We start from the raw sequence: 22184 nt of genomic DNA, 5'->3' as shown, positions 1-22184 counted from the left end.
AACATCCCAACAGAGCAAACCAATGAATCTGGTTACTATGGCTTTAAATTTTTGTTTTACTTTTTATCTCCAATGCTGCCCTATTTTTTTATTTTTATTTTTAATTTTACAGCCTTTACCAAAAGCACACATTAGTCAAAGGTAGATGATCTATGGGTGTGTTACTGAGGAAACTTTTTGGAGAGGTACGCTCAGGTGAATATTAGGAAATACCCACTCTAATCTTTTTACAGCCCTAAAAGCATTGCATCCCTGCCCTTTGGCTGGGGACTTTATGATCTCAATTTTACTTTTGTTCGTTTGTTAGTAAAGAGCCAAGATTATGTTTTGTGGCAGGTAGCCCTTTATTCAGATGTGTTTTTCCAATCTTCTTAATTTTTATAAGGACATATAAGACTCATCCTTCCTCTTGGCTGATTCTCTTTGAGTCTTTGGTTCTGCATTTTACCAAGCACAGAACATATTTTGTTCTAGACATTCTAATGGATGGCCAGCTAATGCTTATCAGCAAAAGCTCTATTAAAAGAAAACAGTATTTGTTCAGGAATGCCTAAAGGAAATTCAGGCCATCTCTGCCATTAGTTCAATAATAATAACCTTCTTGAGTGCCTAGCATGTTTTGGGGATCATACTAAGTGTTTTGTATTCATTGCCTCATTTAACCCCACGTCCACCCTGGCTGGTGTTATCTCTCAGGTGGCAATGGTGGAGCCACGATTGCTTAAAAATATGCCTGACTCCAGAGTCTAAGTTTTTAACCACTGCACTCTACTACCACCTATTGGAATTGCTTGTTCCTAGTGGACTTTTGGGTGATGCCATGTCCAGCATTGAGGGGCACTTCACTGCCAAGGTTTTGTTGATGATACTGATCATTATGTCATATAGTGATCCTGTATGAGAGTGAAATAATTTTTTCTGTGGCCACAGCACCTGAAAGCATCATACTGTTTTTGGATAACTGCACTATTTTTTACATTAAGTACACCAAACTTATTCAACTCTGCATGTTTCTTCTCTATGTTATCTGCTATGTTGGAGTCCAGTGTGTGTTCTGCCTTTGGGAGATTTATGAGATTTGGGGGCACCCCTAGTTTCAGCTACCCTTTTCTATCTTTTCCTTTTGCTCTAAATTTCTCATCTACTTTCTTTAACTTAATTGCATCTTATTGTATTTTATAGATCATTATAAGTAGCCTTTAATTCTTTCTTAAGCAAAGTTAGGTGTAAATGAATGAATTGGAGTACTGCTGCTCTTCTCACTGCATAGTCTTTAGTGTATGTAGACTGGAAACCAGTCAGCTATGCCCCCTATAGATTCTGAATAACATGCAGCACTAGTATCACTACTGTTATTGGTCCAGTCTCCTGTTTGCAGCATAAGACATATGAATAGAGAGAAAGATAGTAGACACCAAAACCTCCTCAATCCCTACTCACTGTCTATTCCCAGTCTCCATATCAAGCCTATAACTACTTTTTAAATCTGGAAGAATGCTGGCAAACTTTCGTAAGAAAGACTCATTTCAAGGACATGAATACTGATTCTGAATATAACCAAAATGAGTAAGTCAACCCTCTCTTGTATCAGTCAAAAGTAAGAATCTGTGAAAAGTCAAAGGGACTTTCGCCATCATGGTACACCTGATGAGGCACTCAGCACTGGCAGGGACCGCTGCCACATATGTGCCTCCCCTTTGTCATCACAGTGTGGAAAGCACCCACCCTTCTGGTCCCTGTGAATAATGACATGATGGGAACCAGGGAAAACTAGAGAAACATAATGAAGAAGCAAAGAAACCATGATCGAGAGGACGACTGTCCTGAAGATTACAGAGGGAACAAGAGCAAATAAAAGAAAATGAATCAGTAAGGAAAAAGGGAGCAAGAGTCACAAGGAAGAAGCAGACATAACACTAAACAAATGTTCTTTCTTCACCAACAGCACCTCCTTTGAACTGAGAAGATTCAGGTCTGCTCAGGAACTTGAGATCTCAGCCCCAGGGTCATAGAAGACCAGAGCATCTCAGAATATGCTTCCTCTTAAATCACAAGTGGCTGGCCACCATGCTGCCTCCGTTTACATGGTCCCCTCGCACCACCAGCCTGGACTCCTCAAGGCTTTGCCCTTAACCACGGGGAGGGAACCTTTCTGCCGTGAGCTGGGCCCCTTCCCCTGATGCTAAGCATTCATCTCAAACACAAGCATTCATCAAAAACAGTGGAAGACAGAGCCCCGAAACATTGCCAACATTTCACCTCCTACACTCGTAAATGCAGAACAGTTTATATATGACCAAACACAGTGTATTCATTTTGGCCCTTGCAGCTGGCTGCAGATGAAATAAGGGAGTTTAGCCTTCAATTATAAACCATTAGTATTCAGACGCAGCAGTGTGTGAGAGGAGCTTTGCTTTGTTGCTGAGCTTTTGTTTCTGCTCTAAATCAACTGTGCACAGATGGATAGGTTCTACCCAGCTCTTGGTAAACATGAGGTCACTACAGGAGAGGCTAAACCTGCAGTGCTCAAAATCAAACCCTCAGTGCTGTCCTTAGGACCTTTTCTTTCTGAATAAAACCAGCTTTTCTTCATTAGCTGAGCACATTTCTAAAGAAGAGGAAATGGAAGTCTTGATAAACATCATTAGCACAAACAGGATACCAAGGAGGAGATCTAATATTATTTAGATGAAATTTGAATTCTAATGCAGTGCTCATGCCCAACCTCTCCTAATGGAGTGGTAAGTTTTAAAAGTCCAATTATGTTAGGAAGACACTTCATACTCAGTACAAGTTTCCTGTACCCTCTGCCTGTTCATCACACTCCCGGTCGCCTACCCCAGATGAGATGAGTGAGGGTCTGGGGCCTGTCCTTTTCAAGTGTACCTTGAGTGCTTGATTTTTCATAACTGAGTTGTTAAGTGGAAGACAAAAGAGAGAAGAATAAAAAAACTAGTCCAAAGAAGCTAGTTTTCACTAGCTTCACTCATCCTTTTACCTGTAAAATGAAAGGTCATGTGCAAGCGAGATGCTTACAAAATGCATTTGCATTGCTGACCACCATTCTTCCCTTTTTAGGGAGGTTTAAAAGTAGTTGGGAACACGACAATGTGAAATTCTTGTTTATAAATTAAGAATTTCAAAACAGTGACAGCAGAGCATTAAACCAATTGTACTGCCCTGGTTGCCTGTCTACCAGTGACAGACATGGAGCAAATAAAAGACATTGTGTGCTCCTTGGGTTTTCCTCTTAAGAAGCTGAGGGATCTAGGGCAGCCTCCTTCAGTGAGGATGGCAGGGTGCCCTTAGAGGCAGCAGATTTTAAAATTGTTTCTTCAGTTTTCCATTTATTACTTGGAGGGGAAAATTTAGCCAAAAAGACAAATTTTATCACTGCTCTGAAAACTTTTGGAAGAAGAAATGATTATTGGCACTCACTCATGCCACCACCCAGGGTTGTTCCATGAAGGCAGGCAGGAGAAGCTCTTCTCTCTGGACTAAAGATCTCTCCACCATTAAAAGAAACTTCTACTTACTGTGTGCAGGGAGTTTGCCACTGAAAGTAACAGAAGCCCCATCCCCAAATGGCTGAAACAGTTGGAAATTCATGAGCTAACATAAGTAGTGGGATGGTTCTTGGGGTAGATCTTCCATCAGCTCAAAGACATTTTTGAAGATTGAGGTTCTTTCCATCTTTCCCTTCTGCTATCCTCAGCTACAACATCTGGAATCTCGTCTGATTTCAGACCACCTTTTCTTTATTAGGTTTAGGAAAGAAATTTCATGTGCTTCCAACAAAAACCTACAGAACCCCCAGATACTTCCTACATTCTTGGAAGTTGAGGGTGGGGCGGGAAGGTTATTCTCAGAATTTGGGGAAGAACAAATAAATATCTGACAACTCTCTGGACATCCTGTGTGATCTAAGTCAGACCAAGCAGCTCTGAGTCCACAGCCGGAGTGCTCCAGACATGTCTAAAATAATTAAAATAACAATATTTTATGACACTGGAAAGAAAGTTGGAAACAGAACAATACAAAGAAAGCATCGCTGGGATCTGTGTATACACACACACTGTGTATACCAGAAACCACACCAGGAAGACACAGTGGACAAAAGAGGAACCGCGCTCAGCAATTTTCACACAAACCCTTGTCTGCTTTATTCTTTTTATAAATCATGATTAAATTTTCTCTGCTGTTAAAAATAATAAACAGGAATTCTCATACTGAATTAACACCAACTCGCATGAAAATAATGTGACTCACACTTAAGAATTCACTTTCAGGGCACTTAGATTTTAAGAACTCTTGTGCAACACAGCCTGGTGGCACAGTCCTGGGCTTCCTTCCAGAATTAGAAGAGTTGAGTGTAAACTCAGGCTGGATCTCACTTCAGTGAGCACTCAGTTGACATCTTGAAGTTTTCTTTCGACAGTACATGCTTCCTTCTCATGCACTTTGATGAAATTTGGAGTAGTTGCCAGAGGGTTCTTTAGATTCTTCTGGGAAAGTCACCTAAGTATGGCCAAGTGTTGTATTTTCTAGACATGCCAAACTTTAAGGATAAAAATGAAAGCAGTTAATGTTTTAAGTGACATGCCTGAATAGCCTGATCTGTGGAATTAGGGTGATAAGCCTGGGAATGCAAAGACGTATTACTAAGAAATTCTGTTTTTATTTCCACAAAAAGTAGCAAAGTATAATTTCCCCTGTAATCCGTTTAGCTGACATATACAAAAACCTTAGTATTATCCAATTGCTTCGAATTGCTCCCTTGCTGTGACTACATTTTAAAAGAACTAGGGCTGCTCTCCGTTTATAGCAGCAACCAAGAGAGCTCTCCACAGATACCTAGACTTGGGTAGAGGCCTACCTGGCAGGCAGAGCAGTGGTGAGATGACCTGGTATGTTTCTCTGGGGCTAGAGAGGAGGGGCCAGTGCTTACCTATCTGACCATTTAGGAATGCTTCCATTTTGCTTTCAAAAGTGGCCAACCTGTAAGCCCATGGGGAGTGAGAAAAGTGAAGATTTAGGTTGAAGGACTGAGTTTTGAGCAACTCAATGTCCTACAGGCATTTATAAGTGGAAAACATACGAATTCATTGTAAACCAGGGTTCCCAGGGAAGCTCAATTCTTTTGGAAGCAGAGATCAGTCCATAGTGTGAAGAGTCTACAGGCCTGGAGCGGAACTTGCAGGAACTCCCCTTCTCATAGTACTCTGCTCTACCTTCCCCATCCCTATCAGGGCCATCATCTCTTTCCTGCTTTATTGCTGCATTTATTTGTCAAGCTGAGTAAGACAATTTCTTGAAATCTAAAGAAAAGCCACCCAGGAATGATTCTCACTAGATCCAAAGTCTATGCACATAATAACTAACCAGGCAGAGCAGTAAGTGCTATGTATGAGAAACATACATAGTGTTACAAGAATTCAGAAAAAGGAAAAGCAAATAAGACTTAAATCAAAATACCTGCTTATAGTTACTATAAACCTTGCCCCCAAAAGAGACACAGGATATGGTTGTTTATCTGGGAACCACCAAACCTTCCACTGACTGAACTTTCTCAAAACCCCCACTTAAGTGTCAGCGCTGGAGGGTGGGGAATTTTATCTGGTCTGCTCACTAATGACTCCAGGAACTGTAAGTATGCTTGATATATAATGGATATTTAATCACTATATGTTGAATAAATGAATAAAATAATAACACCTACTGTGTTCTAAGACTTTGCAGGTTACAAAGCACAGTCACATATATATTCTCATTTAGTCTCCACAGTAGCCGTGTGAGGTGGGGTATTATTATTCTTATATTCATTTTATAAGAGAGGAATCAGTATTCAGCTGCTACCCAAAGTAGCTAAACTAGTCATTTACAGTTTACTTGTTTGGATGCAATTGCTGCTTATCCAGGCCTGGTCCCACACCTTCTCATCACTGCCAAGGTGATTGCCTTAGGAAGAGAATGTCTGGGGCAAAGTTGACCTCACTAACATGTCCCTGTGACTTGTTTCAGGTGGGCCTTTTTCGAAAATCAGGCGTGAAATCTAGAATCCATGCCTTACGTCAAATGAATGAGAACTTCCCTGAGAACGTCAGCTATGAGGACCAGTCCGCTTATGACGTGGCAGATATGGTGAAACAGTTCTTTCGGGACCTCCCTGAGCCTCTTTTTACCAACAAGCTCAGTGAGACCTTTCTCCACATCTATCAGTGTAAGTGGAAATAATGTAGATTAGAGTTCTCATGTGCACCTGTCCACTGGAAAAAAAAAATTCTATAGATTGTGTTTCAATTACACAAGTAATACATGAATTCATAAAGTATCTGTGCTCCACTCCAGAAGCAACTTTGTTCACAGTTTGATATGTAAATCTCCACGCCATATTTTATGCATTTGAAAATACATTTTTGACATCAAAATTTCCCTTTTCAATAGGGTTTGGCCTAACATCTAAAATTAATTTTCAATGTACTTTTAATAAATTTAAAATGAAAAGAGGACACAATAGAATTTATTTTGTATATAGATGTTTTTTAAAACCCATTTACTTTTCAAAAGTTAAGCATTTCCTTGGGATATATGAAATTCAAAATAAAAAGTGTTAAAATGACTGGAAATAAAAGACAAATGTATTGTAATACAGTGTATTTTAAGTGGTGAAAAATAAGCAAACAAAATCAAGCTTTACGCTCAATTCAACTAATTTATGTCTTCAGTGGGAATTTTTTAAGTGATGTTAAATTGATAATTCTCAGCCAAGCCTCTATAACGAAAATAATCATGAGGAGTGCTGGTTTGACTTTCTGAAGCTGTATGGAAGGGCAGGGGCCGGGCAAGGGTTTGGGCGGCAGGGGCTGGCGCAGAGGAAGAGGCAACCACCCTTCACTCAGCCCGGCTGCTTGCGCAGGTTCCCCAGAATGGGGAAAATCCAAGGAAACTCGAGAGCAGTCTCCAAGTAGATGGACCTGGGTTTGAGTCTTGCTCCATTTCCTGGCTCTGGGACTTTGTGCAGTCGCATAGAGGCCTTGCTTCCTCATACTTACATTGGAGAGGACACCCATCTCCCAGGGTTGCTGAGGAATCAGTGAGACCATTGCCAAGTGCCATGAAAGTGCTAATAAAATGGTCACTGACTTTTCTTTAAAAATAAATAAATAAATAATAAATAAATATAAAATAATCATGAAAATAACAATTTTTTATTAAAAAGGCATATCCTGCTAAAGGTAATTGCAAAGGGGGATATTAGTAATGAACATGGACTATTTCTAGATATGGTGTTATTGTTATAAATTATTTTGATGGTCCAGTCTCAGTTCCTTAGAAAAAAATTATTTGGCCCGGGGACTTTGAGTTTTCAGCAAAATATGCCTGAAGTAGACCTTAATATGGAATTGATCCAGTTTGAAGATGACCCCTGCTATAGAGAAATCAGTACTAAATGTGTTTAAGGAGTCTACAGTATTGCAAATTCAAAAAGGATTATAATAAGTACCATTTGTAAAAACAGGATAAAGTGGTGATCCTCTAAACAAATATTATTTTGTCAAAGTGAGTAAGTTAAATTAATGATACATGTCACTAGAACCAAGCATAGGGCATTCATGATGTTGGCTTAAGAGGTTGAGCTGTATTTTTCAATTAAGCCTCCCTTATGGCTTGGAAATATCACACATGAATCTTTACATTTAATCAGTTTTCAGATTAAGGTTGACTCTAGTCTAAGGTTAACACCAGATTATTTCCAAAAGATCAATGCCTTTGGCCCTTTTTGAGACTCAGCAGCAAGAAACCAGATCAAAGCAGGGTTTATTTTAACTAAGAAAACATTTACTGAGTGCTGCTTATATACAGGGCACCATGCTGAGCACTGCAGAACATACAGTTGAGGAAGACTTACTTTCAGCTCCTAAGGATCTTGCAACAGAGGGGGAGGAGACGTACACATAAATAATGGCAATACAGCAAGATTAGAGAAATTCTATAATAAGGTTACAAAGAAAACCCAAGGAGGTTGAGATGAGTAATAAGGACTTAGTGGAGAGCTGACAACTGGAGGTTGAGATATGTGAGGAACACATGATGAGTGATGTAAATAACATTAGCATGTGGCTGGAGATGACAGGGTATTTGTCTGGCTGACATGAATGGTAAATGTACAATGCCATACCAAATTACACTGAAGAATTAAACTGCAGACATACTGACCATGGGCATTGAATACTAGGGCAAGGAATTTATACTTGATTCATTAAGCATTGATATGCGGCTCTCAGTTGTAAAGACAGAACCAAAACTCCAACAGTTGTTTAAACAATAAGGACATTATTCACCCTGGCTGTTGTCACTCAGTTGGTTGGGCGTCATCCCATACACCAAAGGGTTGCCAGTTTGATTCTGTATCATGGCACATGCCCCGGTTGCAACCTTCATTTCTGGTGGGGGGCTTGCAGGAGGCAGATCAATGTTTCACTCTCATATCCATGTTTCTCTCTCCTGCTCTCTTCCTCCCTCTCTAAAATCTCAATAAAAATATTTTTTTAAAAAACAATGAGGACATCATATAATGCACATAACAAGAAATCTGGAATTAAATAATTCCATAGCCAGTTAATTCCATGATAAATGATGCCAGGATAAATGATGCCAGGACTAAAAGTCAGCCTCTTTTGATGATCTCCTTAAGGTTGCAGTATGATTGCCACAACTTAGAATTATTATGTCCTACCAAAATCACATTCAAAGGCAAGAAGAGGACAGAGGGCTCCTCCTTGGGCGTATGTCTCTTTTTATCAGGGAAATAAATTTACAGAAATTCCTAACATTAATCTTGGTCCCATAGGAATTTTTGTAAATTTATTTCCCTGAATTTATAACACATCAATTACATGCTTAAAGTTATTAGTAGTATCTGCTTCTGCTTCAGCACAACCAAGAAAAAAGCAAAAGGTTTTGTTATCATTTGAACAGAATGGCTCTTCTCTACTAAACCCAGGTCTACTTTCTTCCAGTACACTGTGGATGTGGTGAGGGTGGGCATGGGTTACAGAATGCTGAATACATGGTCAGGCTTTTCCAGAAATTTGAATTTACTGGCAGACTGGAGCCAGGAGTGTGCCCATCCCTGGGAAGTAAGATGATGGAGAGGCCAGGACCTGGGCACAAGGTCACACTGCAACCGCTCTACAGCAGCAGACTCCAGATTATTTTTTATCATGCATCCCTACTAGTAGTAAATACCTGAACATGTATACTTACTTATTTTTAATAATATAATTATATTATGATATGCTATGATATACTGTGCACATTATAAAACATATCCAATCAGTATTTTTAAAGCATGAGAGAAAACATAAACACCACTGAAAATTCTAATGCTTTTCCACACCACACAGATTTTCACAAGCACATCTCCCCCCCCCACCCCTTCAAGCACAGACAGCCTGCTGCAGAGACCTGTTCAAGAACATGGTATTTTAAGAACGACAATAATATGAACTGAAGTGAATTCTTAACTGTGTATTTCAGAATGAGAGAATAAAGACAATGAGTCAGGCCTAAAATAACACAGCCAGTGGTCAGCAAAATGCAGCACCTAGCACCCATTTGCTTGCTTTTCCTTTTAGTTCAGTTCATATTGTTGGGCCAATTTCCTTTTAAGCCTGCATGGCCAATGCCTGCATTACCACCACCACCACCACAATGACCACCCTAAAAGGGAATAGGCTTGAGAGAGACCATCCATTCCCCATAGCTTTAGTGAGCCTGGTTCTTTTTCCCTAAGCACAGTACCCAATTCCCATTACCTTCAAGACTGGAATAGATGCCCTTGAGTCACCACTTAAAAGCCACCCACCTCCTCTGAACTACGCCCTGGTGGCTTTTAGGAGAGAAGTAAATGTGACAGGCTGACCCTCTAGGCATTAGTTCAGAGGGCCAGGCAAAGCAATCCCGCCACTCATGGTTAATTGCACCAAGTTGGCATCACACCTGGCTGCTCCACTAGGGGCAGAGAAAGGCAAGGAGGCCATCCACCAACACAGTGGTTTCCAAACGATGCCCTGTGGAGCCCTCAGCATCTGGAGCAGTACTTCACAAGCTGTCTGGTGGGAAGGGGGCTGGCAAGAGGGAAGCCACGCTGATAGTGCTCCTGCTTATGGCCAGTTTCAACCAGAACAGAAAAATGGCTTGAAAAATGATAGGCAGGTGTATTGCTGAGAGTATGAAGAGCGAGGACTCCTTCCTTATTAAGACTGGGTTCTGAAGTTGGACAGCTAGGGTCCCAATCCCAGCTCTGCCTCTTACCAACTGTGAGGCCAAAGCAATTACTTCTTTCTTAGCAGTTGTCATCATCGTTATGATGATGTCTCCGAGTGTGTCTTCACATTGGGAAGACGGAGCTTACTCATTTTTCCCTGGCTCTTTCTGTGGCTGTTCCTCTGATGCGCTGGCACCCACTTTTCCACAGATGTCCCCAAAGAGCAGTGGCTCCAGGCAGTGCAGGCCGCCATCCTGTTGCTGGCTGACGAGAGCAGGGAAGTCCTGCAGACACTTCTGTGCTTCCTCAAGGATGTGGTCAACTTGGTGGAAGAGAATCAGATGACGTCCATGAACCTGGCTGTGTGTCTGGCCCCTTCTCTCTTTCATCTTAATTTATTGAAGAAAGAAAGCTCCCCCAGGTGGGTTTTCCTCAGCAACAGCAGTCATCTTAAACCAGATATAGCCCACACTTCATTAAAAAAACAAAGAACTTCTCTCATTGGATTTCACCTTGAGGATTTGTCAGCTTTTAATTTATAAGCAGAAAATGTTTTAAGGTGACCTAATTCATGTGCTCAGATGCATTGAATTGTCCAAGTAGCCTTGAAGAATGTCTGTTGTGACTCAGAGGCCTGTGTGTGTGAGTGGGGAGGAGGGAAGAAATACATGAAGTAGTAGTTTACAGTCTTACATTGAAAAGAAAAGGGCTAGATTCAAGGCCCAGGCACAGCAGCTTGCAGAGAACTGGTTTCAAACTTGGGAAAAATAGATTAATTTCTCCCCCAACAGTTATTCTTGTCCTTGTATTTTTCCAAGGTTTTTCACTATGAACTGTCAGAGTTTTAGCCTGACTCAGAATATCTAACATAGGTGGTCATTGCTTTTGTTTGGAAATGAGGACGTATGGGATCAGGAGAGTACCTGGGAAGGAACAAAAAACAAAAGGGATAAGCTTTTAATGTGAAAAGCTCTTTGTTTTGTGATCTGCTTAGGACTGTCTCCTTCATTTACAGGGTCATACAGAAGAAATATGCCACCGGGAAGCCAGATCAAAAAGACCTCAATGAGAATCTGGCTGCCACTCAAGGCCTTGCCCACATGATCATGGAATGTGACAGACTTTTTGAGGTGAGCAAAAGGCTTGAACAGCCTTCCTTACAGCTCTTGGAAGTAGATGAGATACTTGCTAAATTCATGCCTTATGTTTGTTCCTGAGTTTATAATGACAATAGTACCCTCTATAGCTGTGGTCTTTGCCTCCAAGAAGTGTGAGGAGTTATCTATGTAATTGAGGCTTGGCAGTTAAAGACACTTGGAATTACCATGATGATGGTTTTCTTGAGAACAATTGAGTCACCGTCAGTTGCCAGGCGCAAGTCAACTCAGCCAATTATGTTCTCTTTTTTTATAATATGCTTTTATTGATTTCAGAGGGAGCAAGAGAGAGGGAGAAACAGAAACATCTATGAGAGAGAAACATCCACTGGCTGCCTCCTACACGCCCCTTACTGGGGGTCAAGCCTGCAACCAGGGCACATGCCCTGACTGAGACTCGAACCAGCAACCTCTTGGTGCATGGGTCAGTGCTCAAGCACTGAGCCACACCAGCTAGGCTGTTCTTTTTTATTTCACTTCAGGATTTGATTAGGATCAACATCTGCATGTATTGTTCTGGGGGGGGGGGGGTGATATCGCCCAGTTCCCTGTTAATTAAGAATCAAAAATAGCTTTTGAATATAGCCATGATATATTAAAGAAGAAAATGAACTAGCATACTTTTGGCATGCTTTTTTGTGGTAAATATGGCATTGGTAAGTGAGAAAAGTGTGCTAAAAAATTAAAACTATAAGTCATAGTTGGTTTCCCTGAAGTCTGTGTGCTTTAAGTTTCCTGAGCCCACATTTTGCCAAACTGAATAAAAATACATTAAAGGGGAAATTAAAGGAAAATGGAAAGATTAAATGGGAAGTCATTGCAATGTTTCAAGTGATAAATATAGCCTCAGAAACATATTTGTGTTTCCTGACTTTAGGAAGCCTCACCTCCCACCACCAGCCTTACCACTGACCTTAGAAAAACATCTTTTGCCTTGCAGCACTTGGCTCATTCTGTTACACACGGCTTTTGACTAAATGACTTTGCTTCCTCTATTAGTCTCAGCATTTCTTTAACTCAGTGTGTTGCTCTTTCATGCATACATTGGTTCAGGTGCCGCATGAGATGGTAGCCCAATTTCGTAATTCATATGTGGAGACTGAGATCCATGCTCCAACTCTGGAAGACCTGGGGACCCAGCTGGAGGAGAGTGGGGCCACTTTCCACACTTACCTGGACCAGCTCATCCAGGGCCTCCAGAAGGAAGCCAAGGAGAAATTTAAAGGATGGGTTACATGTTCCAGCACAGATAATACAGACCTTGCTTTCAAAAAGGTAATCTCAGGAGTTGTAAAAAATTACCCCAAAAGAACCACCTCTGATAAGCAGGAATTTGTTTTGCTTTAAAAATGGTCGCTGTCCACAGGGCTTGGCACATACATGAACAGGTCAAAGACCCTTTCTAGAGACTGCCAAGCAATCATGCTACACATAATCAGAGTGCAGACTGTGAAGCCAGACTGCTAGATCCCAATCCAGTCTCCATCCCTTAGCTGTGTGATGTTGGGCAAGTCACACACCTCTCTACACCTCAGTTTTCTCAGTTGCATAATGGACGTCATAATAATACCACTGCCAGAGGAGGGCTATTTAAAAATCAACTGGGTTAGAACATCACCTGGCAAACCGGTTGATGTGTGTAGATGGTTATTATTTTATGATCATTATTATTATTATTTTAATCTTTAGGATTACCATTATAAAATGATAAACCTGACTAATGCAGAATCACCCTTTCAAGGTACATAATCAGTGATTTTTTTTTTTTAACATCCAGTGAAATGTGGTAGGTTTTGTTGGAACCAACTCTTTAGCCTTTGGTGGTATCTTTCCCAAGGTGGGAGACGGGAATCCGCTGAAGCTCTGGAAGGCTTCCGTGGAGGTGGAAGCACCCCCTTCAGTGGTTTTGAATCGTGTGCTGAGAGAGCGCCACCTGTGGGATGAGGATTTTGTGCAGTGGAAGGTTGTGGAAACTCTGGACAAGCAAACAGAAATCTATCAGTACGTGTTGAACAGCATGGCCCCCCATCCTTCCAGAGACTTTGTGGTTCTCAGGTAAGCCTGACTCTGTTCTTAGAGCAGATTAAGAGCTGCAGATTTAAGCATTTCACAGAGTTCTACCACCTAAATTCAGCCTGCACTGGGAGTACTAAGCTGATCCTCATATCCCTCAGCAGAAACTGGCTTTGCTCTATTTATGCCCGACTTCCTGCTTCTTCACCCAATTTACAGCTCTATCGGGCTCTCTGATGGCCCCTTTCATTTTGGAGCATACAGTTTATTAGACCATAAATATTGTTCATTTCCTCAGAACAGAATCCCAAGAATAACTGCTGTTTGTCCAGTTGTACTTTCTGCCAAATCATGGAAATAGAGTCTGACTTTTCTCCTGCTTTTTGCCTTTCTCCCTCTGGGGAATCAAGTCTTCCATTAGTGTGGCTCTCAAGACTGGCATATGCAACTTCAGAATTCATTTGTACAGCTTCAGCAGTTCATAGCTCATTACTATGCACAGAAACGTCAACACAGCTCTGAAGGTCCAACTATGCCGAGTTACTTGGATGTCCAGTAAGGTTCCAGGATTTGACCAAGCTTGCAAGACTTGTGTCTACTGTTAAAATATTGCTTCTGAGAGATTTATAGGCTGGGATCATAATGGGATGCTCAACCAGTGACAGGAAGTTTGCACAGTGGAGCTGTGCATGTGGCCTGGTGAGTCAGTATTGAATCACAAAGAAGAGGGATTCAGGGTACTAAAAAAAAACAAATAAAATATAATTAAATCAATATATCCTTTTTTTATTGATAACTGATGAGAAACACTGCCTCTTCTCTCGGATTAGTGGTATAAAAGGAATCACTGGTGATATTCCCAAATGTATATTTAAAATAGTTTCTTTATGAAACTAGTCTTCATGGCAAACTAAAGGTTACTTTTCACAGAATATTTATGACTTTGGAGTTGGTCCCTGGGACCTTGAATTTTAAGGGCCATTTTTCCCTACATGTATGTGTTTATCTTAGCAACCTTGGGATCATGGTGGAGAATGTGGGTAGTTATATGGGTGACTCATTACCACAGTCATTGGGACATTACTCATCTGGTCAAAGTTAAACTTCACACCTTCACTCTTGCAAACGGCACATTCAGCAATTATTCTCAGATGGCAGCCACGGGGACGGAGCCATGCCATAGCATGCCTCTTCCCTCCCCTCAGAGGAGGCTGAGGGTCAGTCAAGCACGGAACCTCCTTCTTTCCATACATCCGCCAGAATGCTATTTCTTCGTGTTATCATTCCATTACCACCTGAGCCAGGCACCCTTGGAGGCTTTGGGGAGACTGCAGGGAACACTGCAGACCACAATCTTACTCTCTCAGGATTTCTATTTTATTAGGCAGAGAGAGTCAATACATAAAAAGTAAGGGGGACAGGGTTACTTATAGTAGGGGGGTAAGTAAGAGAAGAGGAGAGTAAGGGATGGGATTTTAAGTATAGAATCTCTGCCCGGCCGGGCATAGCTCAGCGGTTGAGTGTCAACCTAGGATTCAGGCGACCGGGGTTCGATTCCCGGTCAGGGCACATGCCCGGGTTGTGGGCTCTTATCAATGACTCTCATCATTGATGCTTCTATCTCTCTCTCCCTCTCCCTTCCTCTCTCTGAAATCAATAAAGATATATTTAAAAAAATAAAAAAATAAATATAGAATCTCACTGCACTGATACTTGACCCAAGACTTGAGGGAGAAGGTGAGTGGACCACAAGGCTCAGAGGGAGAACTCCGAACGCAGGAGATAGATGAGCCAGATGTGGTTCCTGCAACAGGATGATAGAAAGTGACAAGTATGGTGAGGAAGGGACATACTGAAATACTTCCTGTCTTCAGAGCATCTCCCTATTTAGGCTCACACATACGTGGCCAGTCTCCTTTCAGAATTAATTCTCACATTGTCTTCTTCTCTAGTTCCTCAGGAGCTTCTGGTGATAGATACTGTAGATTTTTCCATTTTACTTACACAATGTGTACACCTTTCAGTCTTTATTATTAATCACATTATCATGTGTGAAAAGAGAATGGTCATGCCCATGGAGAAGTTGCTAAGCACTTATGTGTGACTTGCTTACTCCCAAGTTCTTGTTGGGGTTGTATAAGTTTTTCTTTGAGGTGTTGTAAGACAGGACAAAGTCATAGATGAGATGACTAAGTAAGGGAATTGGATTTATGATGTAAACAACTGGGATGATGATAATAAAATCTATATACTATGGTATAAATTGTAGAAATGCTCTCATGGTTCCAGACTTCCATCAACAGTCTTACTCCAAATGGTAGTCCCCTCTATGCTTGAATAGCTCCAGCAATAGGGAACTCAGTACCTCCTCATACCACCCATTCCATTTTTGGAAAGTGCACATTGTGAGACAGCTCTCCTCTAAAGTCAAATCAACTGTATTTATTTTTTCTCCCACTCAAGAGCCACTCATATTTAAAGACAGCAGTCCACATATGTCTAGTTTTCTTCAAGCTAAGCATCACCAGTTCATTTATCCTTTAAGACTTGAACTGAGCAGATCTCCTGCTGAAAGCCTTCTCTGTATGCCTCCCCCTTCCCTTCCACACGACCCCAGAACACTCTGTGCATATCCATGTCACTGCACTGACCACTGTGTTTTAGAGTTCTCTTTGTATTTCTGCTTCCCCTCCTGGACTGTGGACTGTGTATCTTTGTGCCCTTGGTGGGTTCTCAGAGCCTGGCACATCTCTATGCTCAATAGATGTTTACTGAATGAGTTGAATGAAAGAGTCCTAATTCCAAATCTGTAAGAACTCTGCAGCCTCAGTTTGGTTCCAAAGGCAGATCTGGGTTCTGCAAGACCATTTCTGGCCTCTGGGTTCTTGGGCTGAGACCCATGCTTTGAACTGCATTGTATAAACTTTACCCACACTTATGGTAACCATTTGCTTAATCTAGGTAGCTAGGATTAGAATTTGAGCAGGAATATATGTGTAAACCTCAGCACGGTGTTCAGGTCTTTCTCTCTTAGCCATAACTCTGATGTGCGGGTTGTTTCACTACAGGACCTGGAAGACTGATTTGCCCAAAGGAATGTGTACCTTGGTCTCCCTCTCTGTGGAGCACGAGGAAGCTCAGCTCATGGGCGGTGTGCGAGCCATAGTGATGGATTCTCAGTACTTAATAGAACCATGTGGCTCTGGCAAGTCAAGACTGACCCACATCTGCAGGATAGACCTGAAGTAAGTGTGAACCCCCCCGGAGAGCAGGCCACTGTTAGAGTCTCAGCTCAAGTGGCACATTTGCCAAGGCCCTGTCTGTCATCCTGATTTCTTATTTCACTATACTTTTTTTCCTCACGGCCATTAACATGCTTTTATAGATGATTATGTATGCTTCCTGCTCTCTTTTCCTCTTCTCCACCTTTTCTAAGATTCTATATTTTCCTGGAGCCCTTTTCTCTGTTTTCACTTCTGTCCCCACTTGTGTGTCCATGCTTCTCACACAGAACAGACACAAACACTGGAGTTCAGCACATAACATGAGTCTCCTCTCTGGCATTTCCTTTACACCTGTCCCCTTCTGCTGCTCCCTCCAGTTTCCCTCCAGTCAGAAGAAACTAACTTAAATCCAACCTCCTCAAGGCATTCATGATGCTGAACCAAGTTCTCAATCTGGGTAGATACAAACTGAGTTTTCTCAGTCAATTCTAGAACTCAGTCTGAATCTTCTCAGAGGAGATGGTACCATTTAAAGCACCCAGTGAGTACTGAAAATGTAGTCTGAACACTGGGTTCTCAGGCCCTCGAGGAGGCAGCCCTGGGTTGTATGCAAGCATACTGATGATTAGGGCACAAAGACAGCCCTGTCTACCATGACAAATTGCCGTGATGTGGAAAAAGATTTCCCCAATTCCTTTCTGATTTTTGTCCCCACAGAGGTCACTCCCCAGAATGGTACAATAAAGGCTTTGGACATCTGTGCGCAGCGGAAGTTGCCAGGATTAGAAACTCTTTTCAGCCCCTCATTGCTGAGGGTCCAGAAACTAAAATCTGAGTTTTCCCCAGTGTGACATTAAACTCAGGGAAGAGGAAGCAAAAGGAAACACTTGTGGGAGAGAGTGTGCTCGTGAGAAAGCAAGAGCGAGAACAACTGATTGACATGGTTCATGCTTAAAATGGAAACACTAAGAAGTCAGAAGATGCAAGTTGAAGATGCAAGAATTTCTGAGAGCTTTCCTAGCCTTCCTGGAGATGGCTATATCCCTACTAATATAATATTTTTAAAAATCAAAACATTTATCTATGCTACTTAAAATTAAATGGATTTTCCTTGTGCGTTGCCTAATTTACTATTTAAAGGCTTCTAAGAAGCATATTCTTAACTATAAATAAGTGTATGTATATCATATGTATGTACATATGTGTGTATATCTCCCCCTTTACTGTATATATGTAAAATATCAATTTTATATATAATTGCATATTTTGAAACTCATCTGACTCGGTGAGTCCCTTCCTTACATGGTTCTTTCCAAGTTGGTCTGGGCCACACTGCCCTGTAAATTGAGCAGAGCTGCTGCTGACAGGAAGGTGTGAACATGTGTAGCTTGTCAGTCTGCCCCGATGTTCAACCAAAGATGATCTAACCAAAGGAAAACATTAAAAGGTCCTTATGTGTTGTCAGGTTGTTTTTGTTATTTAAAACCTGAGAGTGAAGTGGTGGATAAAGCAAGGAAAACAATATGTACTTCTTTTTAAAGCAAAGAAGTGGGTGAGAAGTTGCTGCCAAATTTAAAGCTAGATTCTGAATTGCTCCTGGGTCCTGCCAGGTGCAGATTCAGTGAAATATCAGACCTCCCGAACACCTGGGGTCAGCGAGAGAGACTGAAACAGAACCCCTATTTCCCTGCTAACTAGAACTATCTAGAACAGCCTTTGCATATACAGAGCCAAAGGGAGATTCTATGTTTTATCAAATTTTCATAGATACATTTCATAATATTCTTAAATGTCATTCTGTTTGACCAGTGGCCTATTTGGTCACAGGTAATTGGCATTTTCTTACCAATTACTCTGAATTTAACTCTGTACACTAGACAAAAGGAGATGATGGTCATCTAAGTAGTCATCGACCATTATAGCTTCAGGGAATTCTTATTTTGTTATGTATGATGCTCCTAAGACATAATTCATTTAAGTTTTGCAATCTGAAAGACAAGGTTTTAAACTAACATAAGACCAAAACTGTGTTCTTCAATTAGTTTTAGAAAATATAAACAGGTTTGTTAAAGCCATGTTTCTTCATTAGCCAGTACCTGTGCCTTTGACCCAGCCCTATTTATTATTATTAGACTAAGAAAATTGACTCTTCTTAACCAATTGCTAATGGATTTAAATTGTTTTTTATTGTAATTCAACAACTGTGGAGAGAAAGATAATTTATTGTGTTTGGTTTCAGGGAGATATCTCTCTAAATAGAGATTGGTATCATAATTTAGCAACTGGTATTGGAGGAAAAAAAGAAAAATTTAAATGTTTTCCCTTCTTTGTATTGTATGCATTTATGTGATGTTTTCTTTTACATAAGCATTTTTATCAGCATTGTGCAATTATTTTATTAAGAGGAATAAAAATGCTATATATGAGTTCCATGTGGAGCAAGGAAAATCATACTCTTTGAATTATGACCTTGGAATTTTTTGTTTCCTTGCCTACCTAGAAGGTGGTAGCAAAGCCATAATTTTCCATTGGGCAATGCCCTGTGAGCAAAATAAATTCACTTCTGCCATACATCTCAGATTTAACCGTACACGCTGGATGACTTTAATGGGCACAGACAAGATCATTAGTGAAGTTCAACCTAGCTTAACATGGGTCCTGCTCCAGAGGTGGGACCCTACATGTTTGTAAACTGCTAGGCACACAAGGATAAATGATATTCTGTCACCAACCTTAGCATGCACACAGATCACCTGGAGATCTTGTTCAAATGCAGACTCTGATCCAGGCAGTCTGGGTGGGCCTGAGATTCTGCATTTCTAATAGGCCTTGGCGATACCCAGGCTGCTGGCCCAAAGACCACACTCTGAGAAGCAAGGACCTAGAAGATACTTAAAACAGAATAAAAACAAATATGATTGTATTTCTGGCTGCCCTTCTCTTCAGATTTTCTGGCTTTTGAAAATGTTTACTTACATACTAATTACACCACTTTGCGTAACAACACAGTGCTTCTAAGAAAAAGAAAAAGGAGGGGAAAGGTGCATCAAGCTTGCTGTTCAAACCACAGTATTTTATTCATTGATATTTTGCCAATGGAAATAAAATACAACATTGCATTTAAATATATTTATACCTCATGTATATTTTTACCTCAATTGTTGGTATCAATCGTCAATTGTAAATAAGTAATTGCCAAAGCAAATAAATTTATATACATTAAATATACCCTATTTTCTGTAAAATACACCTGGATTTTCATATTGATCCTGTAAGTAGAAAACCTGCTTCATGAGGAAGATTTCTCTCTAAGATAGATGTCTTGATATTTCTCCCAGCTGTAAGGATGTTTTTAGCACTAGACATTCACTAATAGTTTGAGTGCCTTAACCTGTATCTAAGGCATTAAAGTGATGGGTAGGGATATGTTTTGCATTCTTAAATATGTCCTTAAATCTGGAAGTTATACAAACATGTAGTATTTTTATGAAGGAGTCAGTGAACTCTAACTACCTCTCACTTTCATTGAGTGGACCAGAAATTGAGACTTGATGAAGTGACTAATGGATGCACCACTAGACCATGAAGAGTAGCCACATTGGACTCTGAATTGTGTCTTTTTCCTTCCCTTGCACTTGTTCTAGGCCTCACTTCTAAAAAATAACAAAGGTAGCCCCTAGTTAAGTAATAAGAGCTCAAGCATCTTAGCTACAGGCTGCAAAAGGAACATCAGGCACAAAGATCATCTGCCCCCACAAAACTTATCCAAACTCTGCTCTCTGCTCACCTTCCCCACACCTTCTCCCATTACTTGAAAGTTTTGCTTTCACAGGCAGAGGGCTTCAATTGCCACGTTTTCTCTTCTATGTGAAAGAAGAGAAAATGGTATTCTTTCTAGTAGCAACAGGCTACAAATGTTGTCCTAGGGCCCTGCTTTGTATGAATTCAAACCTGATTATGAGCTAATTGATGAAATTCTTAGTATGAAACTGTTCTACTTCTTTTGATATTTGGCCACAGAAAAACTGATCATACATGACTTTTTCTCAGGGATATAATGTAAAGGGATAAATTAGACCACAGACAAGAGTACAACATGCTGATACAAAAGCAAAACCACAGGAGTGAGGAAATAAATACCAGGAGTTATAGTATTTTAATGTTGCAAACCATAAAGTTTGAACAACTGACACTGTGTGACTTTTGACATGCCTTAGGCAGACTGTATCCTTTGCACATTGTTTTAAGACAGTGTCTACTTCCATTCTAACATTCCCACCCAACAGGCCACCTAGGTGCCTCCTACTCATGTCTACAATGTGCAGAGCTGAGACTCAGTATCCCAAGTAATTCTATTTCTCTATGCCCGGATTTCCTGCAAACAATGTTCACTTGGCCAAAAGAAGTGATGATACAAAGACACAGTTGGAGCAGAAACAGTAATGTAAGTAGATTCTCATTATTCATGGCAGTCATGTTCTATAAAGTCACCATGAACACTGAATTAGCAAATACTAAACCACTGCTCCTAACAGAAATAGAGGGTGAGGTTTCTGTAAGCCGCTAGTCACAACATTTTTGTCAACCAATCAATATGTAACCTTGTTTTATGTGTATTTCTGTTTGAAGATGCCTTACTTAACATACATTTCTTACAAATAATTATCTGCAGTATTTCTTCATAATTAAACAATAATCAAGAAAGGCTCAATATTTTCCTGACCTTGGATAATGTGACTATATTTCTTTGGCGTTAAGCTTCACTACATTTTTTTATTATACTTTTTAAAATCCTTCGTCATCTCCTGAATGCATAAATTTAGCTGCTTTCTATTTTTTCCATAGCTTCATCATTCACTGTCAATGTTACTTTAATACTTTCCAGAACAGGCTCTCAGATCCGTGAATTTCCTCTCACTTTTTCTGGATGTACCTTACTGTCAGTTCATTAACATTAAACTCACAGCCAACAGCACTAAAACTCATGCCTGAACAAAGCTTATCTGACACACACATTTTCTTTGTAAGGCACATCCCAGGCTTCTTGCACTGAGGAACCCTAGGCAGCACTTCAGCACTATACCTGAGGGCCATTTTAAACAGTAAAATCACCAATCAAGAGCACAAAAATGGCAAAAACATGGTACTAAATAGGCCGTGAAAAGGACACTTCTTTACACTATGAGAGCTGAAACAGGAAGGCAGAGAGCCATTTTGTTTTATCATGGCTGGGAATGTATATGAAATCAGTGACTCTAATTTTGTGCTACTCTGCACATGTGCAAGAATGACCAGGAAAATGTTGAATTTGAGGTTACAAATAAACTCTAGTGAGTCGGCATGGCCAAGACAGGGAACCAGTGGCTGGCTGTAATGAAGGGCAGAGTGACAATGGAGGATCCACCCAATGAGAAAGCTGTTGTAACAGTCCGGGTGGAAAATATGTGTGAGGAAAGAAGTGGAGAAGTTTTGAAAGATGTTTCTGAGCTAGTAGTATCAAAGTTTGTGTGTTAGCTGATT

The 22184-nt window shown here is 40.6% G+C and overlaps 1 protein-coding gene across 3 annotated transcripts in view; it reads left to right on the top strand.

Annotated features, from left to right (window-relative positions):
* Window positions 1-17940, top strand: part of STARD13 (StAR related lipid transfer domain containing 13) — a 209622-nt gene extending 191682 nt beyond the window's left edge. For 2 of the 3 annotated variants that reach the window (XM_016199524.2, XM_016199522.2), the window contains exons 8-14: window positions 6022-6220; window positions 10481-10691; window positions 11286-11400; window positions 12481-12702; window positions 13265-13482; window positions 16509-16685; window positions 17382-17940. In XM_016199524.2, coding sequence (XP_016055010.2) covers window positions 6022-6220; window positions 10481-10691; window positions 11286-11400; window positions 12481-12702; window positions 13265-13482; window positions 16509-16685; window positions 17382-17499 — 1260 coding nt within the window. In that variant the 3' untranslated portion in view covers window positions 17500-17940. Of the gene's footprint in view, window positions 1-6021; window positions 6221-10480; window positions 10692-11285; window positions 11401-12480; window positions 12703-13264; window positions 13483-16508; window positions 16686-17381 lie in introns of those variants that run through there. The other variant, XM_016199525.2, reaches the window with a different exon arrangement.
* Window positions 17941-22184: the final 4244 nt, after the last annotated feature.

The sequence above is a fragment of the Miniopterus natalensis genome, chromosome 2, assembly GCF_054644295.1.
Source record: "Miniopterus natalensis isolate mMinNat1 chromosome 2, mMinNat1.hap1, whole genome shotgun sequence".
NCBI lineage: Eukaryota > Metazoa > Chordata > Mammalia > Chiroptera > Miniopteridae > Miniopterus > Miniopterus natalensis.
Note: the sequence above shows the minus strand (reverse complement) of the source record. Positions and strands in the feature narration are given on the sequence as shown.